Genomic DNA, 19,312 nt, shown 5'->3' with positions numbered 1-19,312 from the left:
AATTCCAAATTCATTAAAGTAAGATTAATAAACTTTGAGTTTGCTCAGTTAAAAATCCATTATCTACAGATTTATAATAACTAATCAATCATCAATATGCTCTTTATTTATTTTAAATTTAGTATGTGCTTGGTTCACATTAATAAATTAAGTTTCACAAACTAATATTTTTAACAATTTAAATATTTTCAGAACAAAAACAGAAAAATTTTATGTCCAGGAATTAAACAGATTTTTAAATTTCAAAACAAATTATTTCATAGGATCCAGTAAACTAACATCACTGTATGGATCTAATATCTAATAAATATATTACAAAAATTTTTTTAAATGTAATTTTTGAAATTTACCTAAACTTTTGGGACAACAATGTTTAGCAAAATTTCTATTATTGTAAAAATCTTAACTATTAAATTTATTTTTTTTAATGACATTTAATTAATATGATGTATATTGTGATCTCATTTCACTTATTAAACCAATCAAATATTCAGTATTTTAAAAGTTCTTCATTAAAANAAACAGTCTTTTATATATATAAAAAAAACTATATTACATACAAATAACAACCCAGCGAAGCGGGTCCTTGCAGCTAGTACATTAATAAAAAAATCCAGGATGATAATTAATATTAATACAGTCAACACCCAAGAGAAAGTGGAAATGTATCGAGTTATCTGATATGACAACTAAAACAAAGTTGAAAAAAAAAAACAAAACTACAATTAGGAAAATAAAGTACATGCAATGTATCTCTCTAACCATCCATCACTGGCATTAAAGTTGGTTTCTACTCCAAGTACCTCAGCGATTTCCCTCGCTTTTTGTTTCAGTATTGGTTCTGAAACAGGAAGATTCAATAAACAATTTGCTTTAGCCAACGTAGCAGAGCATCTTCGACATCTTTGTATGGCGACTTGGTGTTTGAGACAGCCACGACAAAGACCCAAGAAAAAGTTTCTTAATTTCCTTTTTTTTCTTCAGAATTCCCACCAATGTTGCTCTTGGAAGGTTTTCTTGTTTTTCAAATTTGGCTTGCAAAGTTTTATTACATTCAAATTCAGATACAAGTTCATATTTTTCCTTCAGCGTAAGCATTGTTAGTTTTCAAATACTCATTAACAGAAATGTGAAACACTTGCTGCAAATAACACATGAACCAAAGATGAGAAAATGTAAAATCAGATTCTGTTATGACATTAAGCTGTGTGGTGTGAACTCATTTTTTTCAGGAGAGGAATCGACTTATCAGATGTCTAAATGAGTGTGGGACAGAAAAAGTATGTCAATTTATCTAGTGATGGTGACTTAAACAGTGTCAGGTAAACCAGACTTTTTTAACATTAATGCCAATGTAAGTCAACCAGGACCATAGAAAACTGACTACTTAACCAACAGTGTCTAGTTATACCTACGACTACTTATGCGGACTCGACTGTTTCACAAATTTAGAATAATTTATTTTAGTTTATGTTTGAATAAACATTTAACGTATCTTCGTATCATCATAAATTTTTTTTTTATCAACTATATATTTTTAAACTGTATATCAGTGTATATCCTCTTCCACACTCCTCAGCAACACAAGAAGTTCACACAACAGAGTTGACTTTAATCTTGAGGTTCTCCTCTACCTCAATATTCAAAGCTCATTAAAACCAGGTCCACTCAAAAGACCTGATTTTAATGAGCTTTGAATATTGAGGTAGAGGAGAACCTCAAGATTAAAGTCAATTCTGTTGTGAGAACTTCTTGTGTTGCTGAGGAGTGTGGAAGAGGATAAAATATGAAGACATTTTTGTTTTATGTTCGAGTGTTCTAAATTTGTAAATTTTTAATTATCATACATATGTTTATTATGAAAAATGTTTGATGATAACTATAGCAAAGCATACAATAACAGTAATCCATCATTCATACTATTCTTGCAAATACTTTATAGTAATCTGCATAGTGCAGTAAAATTACTAAAAGTATAATAAAGTGACTAAAAATCATTGAAATACCATTTGTAAATTATTCTAAATATTGCAGACAATATTTTATATTTTGTAATATTGAAAATTATCAAATAAGTATCATCAATTTAATTTTTAACTTACTTTTTGTTATATATAGTAATTAGAAAATAATTACTATAATTATTTTTACAATGACATTATGTAAACTGATCATTCATATTAAAAATCATACAAGATTTTAAAAATATATTTGTTCATCTATATCCAGCAAAAATATTTAAAAATATAATTATATCAGTAAGTTACTAAAGTTATTGAAGATTTAACAATATATCTTATTATGGCTAGATTTTTTTAATATATTTGTACACAATTGTAAGATTCAATTTAAATAAAAAGACATCCATAATAAAAAGAAACTCAAAATCAACAAATAAAAGCTAATAAAACTAAATAATTATGAATTTTACACACACATACACACACACAGGTCTTCCAAAAAGAATGCTACAAAAATGGCATCTTTGCAAAAGAGAAGGCATGTGTGTTCTGCAGTTTGCAAAGATGGAATCATTGTGCAACATGTGCTTCAAAGACAATTTTAAAATAATTCACCATGTAAGACCAACATTCTTCATTGGTATTGAAAGTTCCAGGAGAAAGGATGCATTTGTAAAGAGAAAAGTCCAGGATGATCAAGTACATCAGAGAAAAATGAGAATAAAATTGAAAGCTGACATTTCATCTTATGTATTGTCAATATCATCAAAGAATGTTTGTCTTTCATGGTGCATCATTTTGAAATTATCTGTAAAACTCATGTTGTACAATGATGACTGATTCTAAATTGCAAACTGAAGAACACAAAATGCTTTCTCTGTTGTGGAGTCACCATTTTTCTTTACAGCACTTCCTAGAGGTAATAGGTAATATTTGAAGGCAGATGGAAGATGAAAATCTGACAATTACTCTATTAAGTAGTGTACATTGTATACTTATCAGCTAAAAATTAAAATAATTACAGTAATTTAAAACTGTAGCATTCTTTTTGAAAGACTATGTATAAAAATATACTGTATTTCCTTGATAAAACTCTGGAATTCAGACAAACCCTGATCTCAAACTCCAGGCATGCTATACACTTTGAAGTACAGCACTGTATAGTATAAAGTAGTTTAGAGTGACAGGTAAGAAATTTAATTAAAATTCTACATCTTCAAATTTGTTACAGTTGAATGCACTTTCTATACCAAAGCTAATATTTTTGGAAATAAAATTATAAATATTGTTGAATATTGAGAATGGGAAAGTCATGATCAAGTTCATAAGTTGAGAGCTTATCATCCAAAGGACAGTTAGGAAAACCCAAATTGGAAATAATGAGTTTGAATCAGAAGATGAGCATCAAGATCTTGATTATGATGGCCATATCAAAACAGACTCAAATGACAATATAACAAACTGAACTGTAAGATAATGAATTGATTGCTTTTTTAAAATGTAGGTCTTTTATGTATAAAAATGAGCAATCTTATTTACCTTATATATCAGATAAGTCCATAAGTTCGTGCGCATTTTTATCTACAAAAAAAGAAACAAAAAATTTTAATTAAATCTTATTTCAATCTATAATGTATTCACCATTATTTTGTACAATTTCTTGCCATCTTGATGGTAGCTTTTTAATCCCGTCNTAAATGTATAAATAACTATAATAGAATAATAATTGATAAAAAAAAAAAGTAGTTTATTTGCACTTTATCTTCGAGGATAGACGACGGTGGATGTGTAAACTGATGGCGGAAGAGAGGGAGAAGAAAAATGATACTAAAACTTAACTTTCATAACATACTGAAAAATGCATTTTGTAGTTGTAAATGTATAAATAACTATAATAGAATAATAATTGATAAAAAAAAAAAGTAGTTTATTTGCACTTTATCTTCGAGGATAGACGATGGTGGAGGTGTAAACTGATGGCGGAAGAGAGGGAGAAGAAAAATGATACTAAAACTTAACTTTCATAACATAATGTAACAATAACTTAGAAATAACTTAGAAAAGATTAAAAAAATTAGTGTTGTTGTATATATATTTTTTAAAATTTTTATTCACTGCTTTTTGCTTTCTTTCCTTCATTTCCACCAGCACTTTCACTGGATAGACATCGCTTCGTAAAATACCTCTCCAAAGAGATTTGGCTTTGCCTACTTTTTAAAATGTTTCTAAAATGACTTAGGCAAATGTCATTACTCCGAGCAACAATATGGCCAGTGTGAATCTTTTTGGGATGTTTCTTTTCAAGAAAATCAGTCACTTTCTGATAATACCTCAAGATTTCCTTTATCGAGCGAGATCATTCCACGACAAAGCAAACACGCGGACTGAGACCAATGAACAGAAGTAAATAAAAAATGGCGCTGCGAACTAATGTAACGTCGTATGGTGAGTTTTTGTTCATATCGTGGAGCAAAAATATGTTCAAATTTTATGTCGTATCCTGAAAATTTCATATGCTGGGGTGTTCGTATCCTGAGGTACCACTGTACTTTACACAAAGATTAGCTTAATATGAAAAGCCAACAGACATGTAAACAATACTATATTTTGCACAAACTTTTTTTTGTCTACTCAGCACAAACAACAAGAAATCTGTCACATTTTATAATGTCAAGAAGATTTTTTAACTTAAGAAAAAGTAAAATGACATTAAATCCACTTTCTGATAATGTAGAAAAATTGCTGCAGACCACATGCAGCACTCCATAATTTGCACCATCTGAAGTTTTTTTAAATACATAATTTGCATATTATAATGGCACTTTCAACTGTTAAAGTCAACCATAAAAGACACAATAAACATGACCAAAAACTCACTCTGATACATTCAATTGAAAAAAAAACAAGAAAACACAAATTTGTACTTGATTACCTTATGTTCATTCTAATTGTTATGAATACATATAAAATTGCTTGAGAGAATGAATCATGGAAACACAAAATGAATATACAGGCTTTTATTGATTCCTGAGGATATGCAATTTGGACATGTCCCTCATCAGACCTCTTTTTAATTTTACATCAATATGGTTACAATTTAAATCTGGTTAAAACATTATAAAATTTAAGTTATAGTTTAAAAAATTCATAAAGTTACAATGAACATAAAATTACCACACAAAATTTAAGATAATTTGAATGCATTTCACAAGAAACATTGAACATTCTAAGCAATTTTTCCTGTTTTTCTTTCATTTCTACTTTTTTCTGCTATAATATTACATAAATGCATTTAGATTTATAATAGTTTTCATATAGTATTAACTTAAAAGTTTTAAGTCTCTCCGATTTTGCTGAAACATTTTTATATTGTCTGTAATGCTTGCTCTCCACTAAGCACAATTTGAAGAAATTCAATCACCTATGGTGATTCAATCACTGCTCATGCACAATAAAATCACCTTCCAGTTAAAACTGCATTGAAGTACTTTAGCAACAGAGTACTAGGACAACTAATTTTTTCATGTGGTGATTCTATCACAGCCAATCAGCATGCAGTACCCATAATTCCAAGTGTACATAACATATTTTTACCTGTTATCTTTAGCATTACATACAGAGTAATGTGGAAATTTCAAAAAGATGCAAAAAATAACAAATATTAGATGATCTGATACTGCTATTGAAAAACTGTTAGAGGATATTAGATGCCATCCTATTCTTTATGACTAAATTGAACCTAATAATAAAAACAAAAAGATAAAAACAAGTATGGAAGCAAATGGCTTTAAATAGTGGTAAGTCAGGTGAAATATTACTATTTAAATGTTAAATAAATTAAATTTTAAAATATAAAACTTTATTTTAAGTTGAAAGTTTTGCTGCCATTTTAAAAACTTCTCATAATTCAATGCAAGTTGTTTTCCATTCCTTGAAAATTGTATAGGCACTATAGAGCAGCAATTGCATCGCTCTATGAATCATCAGGTGAAGACAACACAATCATGTGAAATGGAGAGCCAGCATTTCACTTTTAAACATTTTGAAGACTTGTTAGCTCTTCAAAATGTTCAGAAAAACTGATTTCATTAGTTCCTATCTTTCTGTTTCCCAATAATTTTTACAGATAATTCTACTAATTATTTTCTTCTTTTTTTGAATATTTTTCTCAAATTGTTAACTAAGAATTAGTATATATTCAAATATGCCTGAGTGATAGCCAAATGATAGAAACAAAGACATCTAAACAGTTTTACTAAAGTCTTATTAAAGACATAGCCTTTAAAACAGTTTCTAGAACAGCCAGATGTCTGAGTAGGTTAAAGCACCAGCCTGTAATTCTAGGAATTTTTCTGAGTGATCCATCCCAGATATGTCAAGCCTCATCTATCATCATCTGGCTGCCCCATTGTGGACCTGGCCAAATATAAGATAAGTTGTGTCCATATGGCAAAAAGTGTAAAAAAAAACTTTCTGAATTGTTTTTATATATATATTAATCACTTCAAATTACAAAATTGCAGCAGTATGATATATATTTTTTTGATTTATTTAATAAAGTGATTTTTACCTGTAAATGCAAAATACTGAAAGTTGTTCGAACCGGACACAATTCCCAGCTTTCATTTTCTAAAAACATTCTTAATTCTTCAAGGTAACTCCTATATTATGATGATAAAATTATAATTTAAACTTGTACTGTAATTAATTTAAACAAATCATAATGAAATATCAATTTCTATTTTAGTAAAGTAAGAAAAAGCAAATTGAAATAAAAGTACATTTAATTAACATTTTTAGAATAAACTGAAAAGTAATTGCAGTGTTAATAAGAAAAAGAATTTCTCTCTTTCTTCTGATTCAAAAAACTTATTAATTTCATTCTGAATTCAAAATTTAAAACTAAAAAAATATTTATGAAAAAAAGTTTTTATATTAAATACAATTATATATGTATGGTCTGTAAGATTATTTGTGTGTGCATGTGTTTTCATTTAATAATTACCTAGCTTTTAAATTGAAAATCTGATAAACATCAGACAGATATTTTATATATACTTCAAAAATTCATAATTATATGACCAGCTAGTATTCACCCTACTTTAAACCCTTGTCCTCCCAAGACGTCTATGAGAATGTCCTGTGAAATCCAACACCAGATGTTCTCAAGGTCATCCAGCTGTGTAAACAATGACTCATCAGTGTCAAATTTCACAGAAAGGCGAGACAATGGAAAATAAAGTTTGAAGCTTTTTCTTCAAAATTAACACATTTCTTTCTTTTTTTTGGCTTTAAGTATTTTTTATGTTTAATTACATTAATATCAAAAATTGCTGGAAACTAAAGCGATTAATGATAAAGCTGCAGTTTCCAAGAACCTAAGTGAAACAACGTATAAAACACCAAATTTTACTATAGGCTAAATGATATAAACAAGAGAAGTTTAAGAAAAATCAATGAAAACAAGTAAGATTATTTACCCAATTTTGGGAATCGGTGAATGATGGAGGACAAAATCTTCATCAATGGAGATGGGTAAACATGAGCAATAACAAATAAGTGTTTGCAATGGGAAAATCATAAACAGCACTTCCTCAACCACAAAGTTCAAAAATAAACATTGGTGATTCCAATGAACTCTATAGGGTGCTTTACAAATTTTAAAATGGTAAATGGAAACAGTGTGAGCTTCTTTATAATTTACACTGACAATTAAACAAAGTCTTGTGCGTTGTTAATGTGGATATTAGCTCAAGTTATTTCAAAAAAGATGAAAGTATAATGAATGCAAATTATATTAATCAAATTTTAAAAAAAAATTGGTTATTATTATTCTAATTGCATTGTGTTTGCAACCTCCAGCATTTATTTCCCACCTTGTAGAATCAATTTTACTGTTTGTAAAGAAAATTCAACAACAATAATTGTAGACAAATAGTATGATACTCTCTGTGCCAAATATTATGTAATACAGTCGACCCCCCTATAACACGGGTTCATATAGTTCGGATTCCTATATGATGGCGAAAAAATTGCGACGGTATCCGTACAAACATGGTAAAAAAACTCCTATAATTCGGTAAAACTTCATCGGGCAGCCGAACTACTTTCCGCCATCCAGCGCCACGCTACAGAGAGTTTAGGCGAGTAAGTTGAGTTTACTATCGTCTGTACAGNGTTTTATATTTCATTGTTGTTTAAAATGAAAACAAAAAAGAAAAATAATGTTTAAGAATTATTTTTTTTATAAACATTTCAAAATGCAGTTTAATATTTCTTTCTCTTTTTAAGTAAACTTCAAGCTAAAATAATTCATTTAAAAAAATTATTTTAAAATATTGAAAGAAAAGGAAGTTTAATCAAAATATTAAGTAGATTTTCTGTAAAGTTCTAGTATCTCCAGCTAAATTATTTTCAAGTATTTTTTTAATTAAGTAATTAATTTTATGAAAATCACACATTATATTTAACTTTTTTAACTAACATTATAAAATATTAACTTTACAATTTATCAGTCCTTTGGGCACAGAGTATTGTGATGTCACTTGGGGCATGTGTATCCACAGGACACACAATGAAAATTAATGCAAATTTTACATTTTTACAGATATATATGCTTGACTATGATTATATCTTTGATTTTTACACTCTCTCTACTATCTAGTAGAGAAAGTGTAGAAATAACAAGTATTTTATACTGTTAGATAACAGTATAAAATACTTGTGGGTTTAAAAAAAATGAATTTTTAATTTAATCTGTAAATGCAAAAAACTAAATTTATCAAATTTCAACTCATTATAAATCATTTCAACTTCTACTTATTGACATCAGATTTGTTAAATTTCACAGAATTGTATTATCTTCCAACTTCAGGGTAGCTTTGTTTTTTCTTCTCCTGCAAAAGCAATAGACTCTGCTGGTCTCCCACTGTGAAGGACAACAAATTGCTAATTGTTTTATTACTTTATTTTCAAAAACTCCCCTCTCTGTCAGTTGTGGGTGAAATGACTAACAAATTGTTTCTTGCACTCAAGGAAATATTTTTATTTAGATTTAACAACTAGTATTGCCAGTAATGAATTCTATAATTTTATTTTTAATAATTTAAAAAATATTGATAAAATTACCAAATAAATGTTTGGGTCGCAATTACTAAATGGTATTGCTATGTAATAAACATAAATTTTATATGTTGCAAAATTAAAAGTATTAAATTTAATATCATGCTCTAATTGTGAGAAAGCAGTGTGATAACACCAAAGCGAAAATTGTCAAAAATAGCTGCAATGACTTATTTGAAATAAATTGAAATTAATCTGCTCATTGAAACTGAATGAAAAAAATAGAATATGTAGCACTGTGTAAAGTGTAAATATTCTGCATTGTTATTTTACTGAATCGCAATTGTAATATGCAACAATTTAGAGTACAACACTCTCACAATGCAAGAGGATTTATTGCAGGTGGTAGAAAGATATTGTTTTTTTGTAAAATTTCTCTGAAAAAGGGTCAGAAACTTGAAAACCAATGTAGGAATCTCTTCAGAACATATCAGTTGATGAATACTACAAAGCCTGCAGTTCAACTGTTATTTATTTTTGAGAAATTCAATTTAAAAAAAGTCATGTATCTGTTGGATACATACACCTCAGAATGTGGGTTAAGAAAAACGAGATAAGTAAATATAATTTATTATTTAATTTGGGTATTTCTGACGTCCACTGATGAGGCTGATAAGCGAAATATATATATATAGATAAAAAAGGTAAAAGAAAAATAAAGTGAGAAATACTAAATAGATTTCTAGTTCATCTCTGTTTTTAATTCTATCGAAATTGGTTTTAAAAAGTGAATGTCACTTGTTATTTTCTTAAAGAATTTTTTAAAGAAAAATTTTTTAGAATTTATTATTTTAATATTTGGGTATTCCTTTTTCATTATTAATGTGGGGTTCTCATTTTGCTCATTGGGCATTACCATGTATTCTTTTACAAAGAATAAAAAATAAAGTATATTTTTTTATTGGTTCTAAATTAAAAACTATATACATGCATTAAAATAATTAGATATTTAACACATTTCTTTGACATTTTAACAAATTAAATAGAAAATCTACAGTACAGCAGATAATGAGTTAATGTTAAAAAACCTATAAAAGCGTATTTTATTTTATAGTATTAAATATACTAAATAAAAAAATCAATACATTCTAATAATTAAAATTACTAATACCTATGATAATTTCTGAAATAATTAAGAGATTGCTTTCTCAATGATTCTTGTAGATCTTCAGATTTGCTTTCACAGAATTCTTCCCCTATATCCATTAATCTAAAAAGTAACATTAAGTATAAAATCATTTCTTTTGTTAAAATTAATTTTATCACAATAATAAGATTTCAGTACCAACCTACGAACTATATCCAAAATCTTAATAAATTCATCAAATTTAAAAGAAGATAAATCACATGAAGAAATGTATGTTTTCACTTTTTGCTGAACATCCTGCCATATTCTCAATAATCCACATTCCAATTTTTGTTTAATATAATTATGACTAAATTCTGCTTCCAAATGAGAATTATTGATTTCTGAAATGAATAATTTATATTTAATAATAAACTACAAAAATATTTTACCATCATATGAAATTTAAAATACAGTGTCTTCCAAAAAGAATACTATCATTTTAAATTACTGTAATTATGTTAATTATTACCTGAAAAGTATGATAGTAGATGAAACTCTGACATATACTCTATCTGCATACAAACATTTTTTTAATCTGCTGTCTTTAGAAAGCACCATAAATAAAAGTGACAACTCCATAACAGAGAAAGTGTTTTGTGTTCTGTAGTTCACAAAGTTGGAATCAGTCATAATGGATCACTTTAAAACTGTCATTTACAGCACTTCCTAGAGACAAGTATACAAAAACATGTTTGAATGCAGATTGTAGATGAAACTTAAACAGTTATTCTATCGACTGATTACATTGCATATTTCCCAAGTAATAATTAACATACAGTAGAGCATCATTTATCCGAANAATACATTCTAATAATTAAAATTACTAATACCTATGATAATTTCTGAAATAATTAAGAGATTGCTTTCTCAATGATTCTTGTAGATCTTCAGATTTGCTTTCACAGAATTCTTCCCCTATATCCATTAATCTAAAAAGTAACATTAAGTATAAAATCATTTCTTTTGTTAAAATTAATTTTATCACAATAATAAGATTTCAGTACCAACCTACGAACTATATCCAAAATCTTAATAAATTCATCAAATTTAAAAGAAGATAAATCACATGAAGAAATGTATGTTTTCACTTTTTGCTGAACATCCTGCCATATTCTCAATAATCCACATTCCAATTTTTGTTTAATATAATTATGACTAAATTCTGCTTCCAAATGAGAATTATTGATTTCTGAAATGAATAATTTATATTTAATAATAAACTACAAAAATATTTTACCATCATATGAAATTTAAAATACAGTGTCTTCCAAAAAGAATACTATCATTTTAAATTACTGTAATTATGTTAATTATTACCTGAAAAGTATGATAGTAGATGAAACTCTGACATATACTCTATCTGCATACAAACATTTTTTTAATCTGCTGTCTTTAGAAAGCACCATAAATAAAAGTGACAACTCCATAACAGAGAAAGTGTTTTGTGTTCTGTAGTTCACAAAGTTGGAATCAGTCATAATGGATCACTTTAAAACTGTCATTTACAGCACTTCCTAGAGACAAGTATACAAAAACATGTTTGAATGCAGATTGTAGATGAAACTTAAACAGTTATTCTATCGACTGATTACATTGCATATTTCCCAAGTAATAATTAACATACAGTAGAGCATCATTTATCCGAATCAATTGGGGACTGGGGTTGTTCGGAAAATCGATATTTCAGATAACCAATTATGTACGAAAAAATATATTAACCTATCCCATGTTGAAATTTTTCTCCGTTGCGTGTCACTTCACGTTAAATTTTCGTCGATGTTAAGCCTAACGAAGACTATTGTATCGTTAAAAATTATTTTTTTATTTTGTACAAACAAAATAAATATATTGAAAAATATAAAAACAATAAAAAATTATACTTCAGAAGTTAATTTAGTATCAAAAACGTAAAATATTTGAGTAGCCCAAGACATAGCCAAAGATTGCAGCGCCACAGCACTGGCGAAAATTTAAATTTGCCGACTGGAATTCTTTCAGATAATTGATGTTTCAGATAATTGACTTTCGAATAAACGACGCTCTACTTTAATTATAGTAATTTAAAATGGTAGTATTCTTTTTGGAAAACCCTGTTTATTTGAGACTACTATAGGAAAAATATTTTATTGATAAAAATAGTTTTCTTATCTTACTGTACAGTTTTTATTGCAGTAAATTTTTATACAATTGTGTTTATGTTAAACAGTTGCAAATTTCACTAATCTACAATACAGATTTATTGTAGATTTTCCAGTTTTTAAACAAACAAAAATTATTATTAATGCTAAAGTTTAAAATTTAATTACTATGCAAATAATTTACATTTTTCCAAATCTAGATAAATATTGGTAATACTACTTCTAACAAAACCAGTTTAACACTATTTATGTTAGTACTTTTTCAGATGATTTCATTTCTACTTTATAACCATTTTTTGAAATATATTTTTTTTATTACATCAGTATAATAGAATTCATTAAGCTATTGTAAGATGGAATAGATACTGTCTTTAGTAAACTATGCCCGTTATTATTAATGTTGGAACATAATTTTCTTAGAATTGAAGGCTACATTATTGAAATAGACTAGTGCTGGCAACAAAATCAGTTTTGAACAGTCAATGAAATCAATATTATTACTATGATATCATTGTGTTTACTTGCCATTTTCACTTTTAGTTGGCAGTGAAATACAGTCGACCCCCCATAACACTGCTGATAATTCTGTTTTATATAAATTCCATGTTGTACGAGACACTTATATTTTACAAATATATGTGCTGGGCTGTGAACAGCTCACGTATTTGTAAAATCTAAGTGACTCATACAATATGGAATTCATATAAAACGAAATTATCAACAGTGTTATAGGGGGATCGACTTGTATGCTTAGATTTAAGACAATTCCATATACTGTAACTGATATACTACCAGAAGATTTCAGTGCAACATTACAATTTGTAGACAGCACCAATTTTACAAACCTCAATTTTTTTAAAACACCACCATGCATTACTTTTGTTTAAATTTTAAAATTAAAATTGATGTAAAATCTAACATGAATTAATTTTAAATGATAAAATTTTCAAATGCTATTTGTTAAATACTTAGATGCCATCATTTACCAACATCAAAGAAACAATGACCTTTTTTTGGCAAGAATAATATGTGATATAAGCATATTCATGAATCTTGGTTGAAGAATTCACTGTAGAATTTTATTAATGTTAATAAAATACAATAATGGAGGGGGGCGCTCCGTTCGTCAGGAAGATTGGTGCGTTTTTGTTAACACTTCGTTTTACTGAGGAATATTTTGTCTTTTGTGTTTTTTGGAGTTTATTTCTACAATGATTAATTTAAAATTAACCCAATTACTACTACTAATGTCCGGAATTGAACCGAATCCAGGCCCTCTTCAAAAAAACGCCACCCAAAAGAGGAAGACCTCCAACAAACCGAACAACGCAATCATCATTCAACACTAAACCAGCTGAAGGTGAAATCAACTTAATTACCGAATATATTCAACAAAGAAGAGTAGAACCAACTATCCAGGTTAGTGAAAATTCTACTTTGAATCCTTCAACCGCAATTTCAAATATGGAAATATCGGACACTTCAAAACCTCACTTCTATGGACGAAGATAGTTGATCTGATAACGACTAGTAATGAAAAAATAGAAAGTCAATTTGCTTTAATTCACAAAGAAATTACCACCATTCATAATGAAATCAGTGACTTTACTGGACAAATTCAAACCATTNTGATTTGAATAATCAACATAAGAAATATTTTGTGTTTAATTAATTATTTTTTATATAAATAACTAATTTATATTTACTTATTATTTGTATTATTTATATCTAAATCATTACCCCCTGTAACAAGGACTCCTTATTATGAATAAATATATTTGATTGATAAAATACAATAATAAAATATTAATTCTACTGTATTCAAAGCAATTTTGAAACTGGTTTGGCATCTGACATTTACAAACTGGTTAACCAATTTTGAGAATTTTCAGTTTTTGTCAGCACTAAGAGATTTATTTAATGGTCTAATTAATTTAAACAACTGATAATATTTGAAGATTTTCTTGAGAGTTACACTTGATATAAATGACTTAAGAGAAATATAAAGCTATATTTAGCAGAAGAGAATACAAAGTTTAACATGGTTTATTTAATACTATTTAACAGCATTAGAGACAGAGTTAAATAGCATAAAATATTATTGAAATAGATTGCTATCTCCTTGTTACAACATTGAAATTTATATTCCTGCACTGCATTCCAACTTTTAAACTCAAGCCTTATAATATTCCACTATAACATATTATCCAATTCAGATATAACTAATGTTCAGCTAACCCTCGTGCAGTAGCTCTTTAAGAATGATTTGTGTCTCCCAATCCATTTTCCCCATCATACAGATTTTGATTGATAAGATAGGTCAGCAGCTGATAAATTACATATTATTGAAATGTTTACTATGAAATACCTATATTCCATAGTCCACAGACAAAAGTTTAGCACAGTATTTTTTCATCAATGGTTAATTTACTTTAATATCACAAGATAAATTTTCCAGACTTAACAATTAAAAATACTTATGTAAGGGAAGAAGCTTCTTTTCATTATACATGGTCATTACAATATGAAATCCTTACAGCTATCTAATGCCAGTAAATGAGCAGACAATTATGCAATGGCAGTAAAAATGATTGTGTCGTAGGAAAATGAGGACGAAATGAAACATGGGAGAGAGCATAGCTTGACTCTATAACCTATTTTAAAAGTAATAACTACAAATTACAGTAGTAATAAAATAAATTTATATTACAATGACTAAATACATAATACAGATCAATAAAAATACTGAATAAATAAAGTAAACAAAATAATGATGAAACTGAATCGAAAAGATAATAAATGAAAAAACTATAAAAGTAATGAAAAGAGAAATTACAACACAACAGCATAGTTGGCAAAAAAGGCATATTGACAACATAATACTTCATTTAAAATAATCATTATATTTTCATTTAATGATATCTTATCTCAAGTATGTTTTTTTATCAATTTACTTTCCTTAAAAACAATCACCATAACAATTATATTTGCACATTAAAAATTATAGTTGTAGTATGTAAAATTTATTTTTCATTTACATATTGTACAGTTCTTGGCACTTTGGTTTTTACACAAATCAATCTTTTAAAAAAATTAATTCTGCCTGTGAAAAAGGTTGCTAATTCTTGATCTAATATATCAGATTTTAAGAAAAATAGAAAATTAAATTAATTTACTCAATAATCTTAGATTACTAACTTATTTTTGAACAGAATATATAGCACATTCTTGTACTACATATTCTTGAGTACTTGTCTTTTCTAGAGAAAAGACAAGTACAGTACATGACACTATATCGAAAAACAGAAATATTGCAGTAGTTTAAAAGAACAAAAATAAAATATCTGTAAATGAAAATTTCTGTAATAAACTAAATAAATTGTTAAATTTAATAATAGCAATTTGGAAATTAGAGAGTTGCTAGTAATTTGTTATATGGTAAAAGGAGTAATAGCAGAGAATTACTAGTTTGTTGTTACTTTATCAAATAACTATTTAGCAAGTACTTGTTTATTCATTTTACCAAATAATAAATCATATTCAATATATGAAATGCACATAATATAAGAATTAGAATAAATGTATTTATAGTAGCAATACTTTCAAACTTACAATTTATTCTCAGTTACTTTTAATATAGAATTGGTGGTCATTTAATTCATGGAGAGGAGAGAAAACCATATATCTTCAGAATCTTCTAGTCATTTGTTTTTCTCAAAATATTAGCCCTCAAACCCCTCACAATTTTGCCAGCATTATATCCAAACATTAAAAGTGTCTTGTGAAAGCAACTTTTTGTATGTGAAGTGTTGTCATTGTAGTTAATATTGTGCATCCAGTGATCACTGCCATAGGTGCCTATGTTCTGTCGTCTGCCATACTCTCCAAGCTTACCATCTTGCAATTTTTTCTTTTTCTACATACGAGGAGAGCTTTGAAAAGGAAATGTTTTGCATCAGATGACAAAACTTGCAAAGCCACAAATGACACTTTGTATGCTATTAGAAAAAAAAAACTTCCAAGACTTAATCATGGGTACAACTGTGAAAATGTGAGGTCAAGGGAGAGTATTTTAAGAAAGACAAAAAGGAATAAGATTCTGAAGATGATATTTAAGGTAAGTTTTATGCCTGTCCATGAATTAAATGAACATCCCTATATTAAAACAGAAAACAGCATTTTAAAAAAATTAAGAATCTTCATTCTTAATTTTTTTAAAATGCTGTTTTCTGTTTTTTTGTTTTTGCAATAATTTGTTGCAAAAACAAACAAATTAAAAAACAAATTATTGCAAAAACAAAAAATTTAAAAACTGTCATCCTTTCATTCTTTCCTTGTAGGTTTATTGGCTGTTTATTACATGTTCTGAGACTTATTTTCATACTTTCCAAAAAATTTTATACTTATTGAATTTTTTGGATGTTTTTTTAAACTTAACAAACAAAAATTTTTCAATTTTAAGTTCTTAAACCAAACCAAATATAATACTTTTTGTAAACACTAGTCTAAAGAATTTATTCATTACCAAAATAATATATATACAGTGAAAACTGCTTAGGCGACCACTTGCATTCAACGGGAACCAGTCAAAATGGGCAAACACTTCTGGCACAAAATAGTTTATACATAGAGTCTTTGTATAAGTTACCTGTATTAAACAATCACTTGTGTGACACGACCATGGGCATAGATTTTTGGTCCAAAACAACACACAACAACTGTAATAAGCGACCACTTCCGCGAATATATCTGGTCTAAACTATTGTTCAACAATATTTCCCCCCTTCTAATATAATGAATTAGTCTAAACTCTTGTTGTTCAAACCCACTTTTGGCACTTCTCCCACCCTTGAATTTAGGTGCAGGTGTTAACGAATAAGTCTAGCAACAAAGGAAATTCATTTCAGTTTGTTCGAAATTGTCCAAAAACAAAAGAAATGCAAAATGCTGTAGTTAGAAGACTGTGTTAAAGTTATCAGAGAAAGTGAAAATGGTTTATCATAATGACAATTAGCAGCAAAGTTTAACTGTGGAAAAATGAAATTTATTTTACAGTACATCTACTTAGAGGCAAAAAATATTGTACATGATACAATTATCGGCTGACCTCATCATTTGATATAATTTATTTCATTTATTTATTTATTTTGAAGTTCATATACAGTACCTATGCGATAAATAGTTTCTGTATCAACCTACCTTATTTCCACGATATTTTTAGAAGAATAATATCCAAGTAATTTTCACACACAAAATATTCAAAAACAATAAATGCATTAATGCAAAAATCAGTTTTACAGGCAACTTTCCTTTTTTGATTACGTGATTGTTATTGGACAATCCCAGAATGTAATGAAATTGTATAATGAGAAAAAAGTAATAAAATTGCTTTATTATTAATTAATAATTTTTCTTATTGTACTTAAATATTGAAAAAATACAGTATTTTAAAGTTAAAATAAAATTAATATAACAAAAATCAAAACCAAAGTGACGGAGAGATACGACGTGCTTGTATATCTATGACATAATGCATGTAACTGAGGAGTGGACAAAAAGAACCAAGTTCAATTAATTAAGTCAGGAAAAAAAGTGCGCATTATAATCAAGAAAATGCGAGTATTGTATTAATCTTCAAAATATTGGTATTAAATCTGCCTTATAAAATCACAACAACTTCTGTAAATCAAGTTATCTGATAAAATACAATACCAATATAGCTCTAACGTTGAAAAAATTTGCTTATTTTTGCTCACTTTGAGTTTGGCTTAGAAATGGCTAAAACATGCACAAAATACATACAGAAATATGGTATTACAGCATCACCTGTAATACCACCATGTGGTATTACAGACAGTGGTATATGGTGGTAATCACTGACAGGTGGATGACACCTGTCTAAAAGACCACTTTTTGAAGGAACCATGGGTGGTCGCCATAAAGAGGTTTTATTGTGTATATATGTATACAGTAATACCTTGACTTACACTACCCTGACTTACGCGAATTCGAACCAGGAGTTACGTGATTTTCAAATCTCATCAATTCATCTTTTGTTTGAGCATCACGCAACTCTTGATTACTCACTCTCCCCACACTATTGTTCAGCTTACATGTTCAAACGTGTCGCGTGGAATCGACACAGCTATAATTTATTTTGTGTTATTTATTTCTGTGTTTGTTATATCTATGGAGATTTGAGAGACTCTATATGGTGTTTTCTTGCAAACGTGACTGAATCAAAAGACGAGATAAGATTAACGAGAACATTTATTAGCTTACATACATATGACTTGGATTTTACACAAATTGCAAAATTATACCCGACTTACGCAAATTCGACTTATGCAGTTATCACTCGGTTCCACCTATTGCGTAAGTTCAGGGTATTACTGTACAGTATATATATATTTTGATAAACTTAAATACGAGGGTGGATCAAATATAAATGGTAATTTTTTTTAGAAATTTATTGATTAATAATATACACAAGTGAAAACTTTAGTTCTTCTATAGATATCCTTCTGCAAGCTCTACACACTTTTGCCAACGATTTGGAAGCTTCAATATCCCTCTCTCATAAAAAGATTGAGGGCGAGTTATGAGCCAATTGTACACATGCTCCTCGTCTTCTTCACTGCTTGCAAATCATTTTCCTCCAAGTGATTCCTTCAAGGGTGCAAACAAAAAACAGTCACAGGGGGACAAGTCTGGACTATAAGGAGGGTGTTCGAGGGTTTCCCAGCCCATTTATTCCAATTTATTCCTTGTCAAGAATGCAGTGTGAGGCCTGGCACTGTCATGAAGAAGGATGACATTTCTGATAGGCATACCTCGTCTTTTGCTTCGATACTGTAACAACTGGCAGTAGTAAGCTGCACTCACTGCTCATTGATCGTGAAGAAAATCAATGAGTAAAACTCCCCTTGAATCAAAAAAAATTGTTGCAAGAACTTTTCTGG

General features: G+C 28.3%; 1 protein-coding gene across 1 annotated transcript in view; it reads right to left on the bottom strand.

The window, feature by feature from the left end:
• Positions 1-6,148: 6,148 nt before the first annotated feature.
• LOC111625066 (syndetin-like) overlaps positions 6,149-19,312 on the bottom strand; it is a 59,967-nt gene continuing 46,803 nt past the window's right edge. The window contains exons 12-14 of the mRNA XM_023368096.1: positions 11,221-11,401; positions 11,043-11,141; positions 6,149-6,622 (exon numbers count right to left, since the gene is read on the bottom strand). Coding sequence (XP_023223864.1) covers positions 6,466-6,622; positions 11,043-11,141; positions 11,221-11,401 — 437 coding nt within the window. The 3' untranslated portion in view covers positions 6,149-6,465. The remainder of the gene's footprint in view (positions 6,623-11,042; positions 11,142-11,220; positions 11,402-19,312) is intronic.

Source organism: Centruroides sculpturatus, unplaced genomic scaffold, assembly GCF_000671375.1.
Source record: "Centruroides sculpturatus isolate CEXI.00-Female unplaced genomic scaffold, Cexi_2.0 scaffold40, whole genome shotgun sequence".
In the NCBI taxonomy this organism is placed as follows: Eukaryota; Metazoa; Arthropoda; class Arachnida; order Scorpiones; family Buthidae; genus Centruroides; species Centruroides sculpturatus.
Note: the sequence above shows the minus strand (reverse complement) of the source record. Positions and strands in the feature narration are given on the sequence as shown.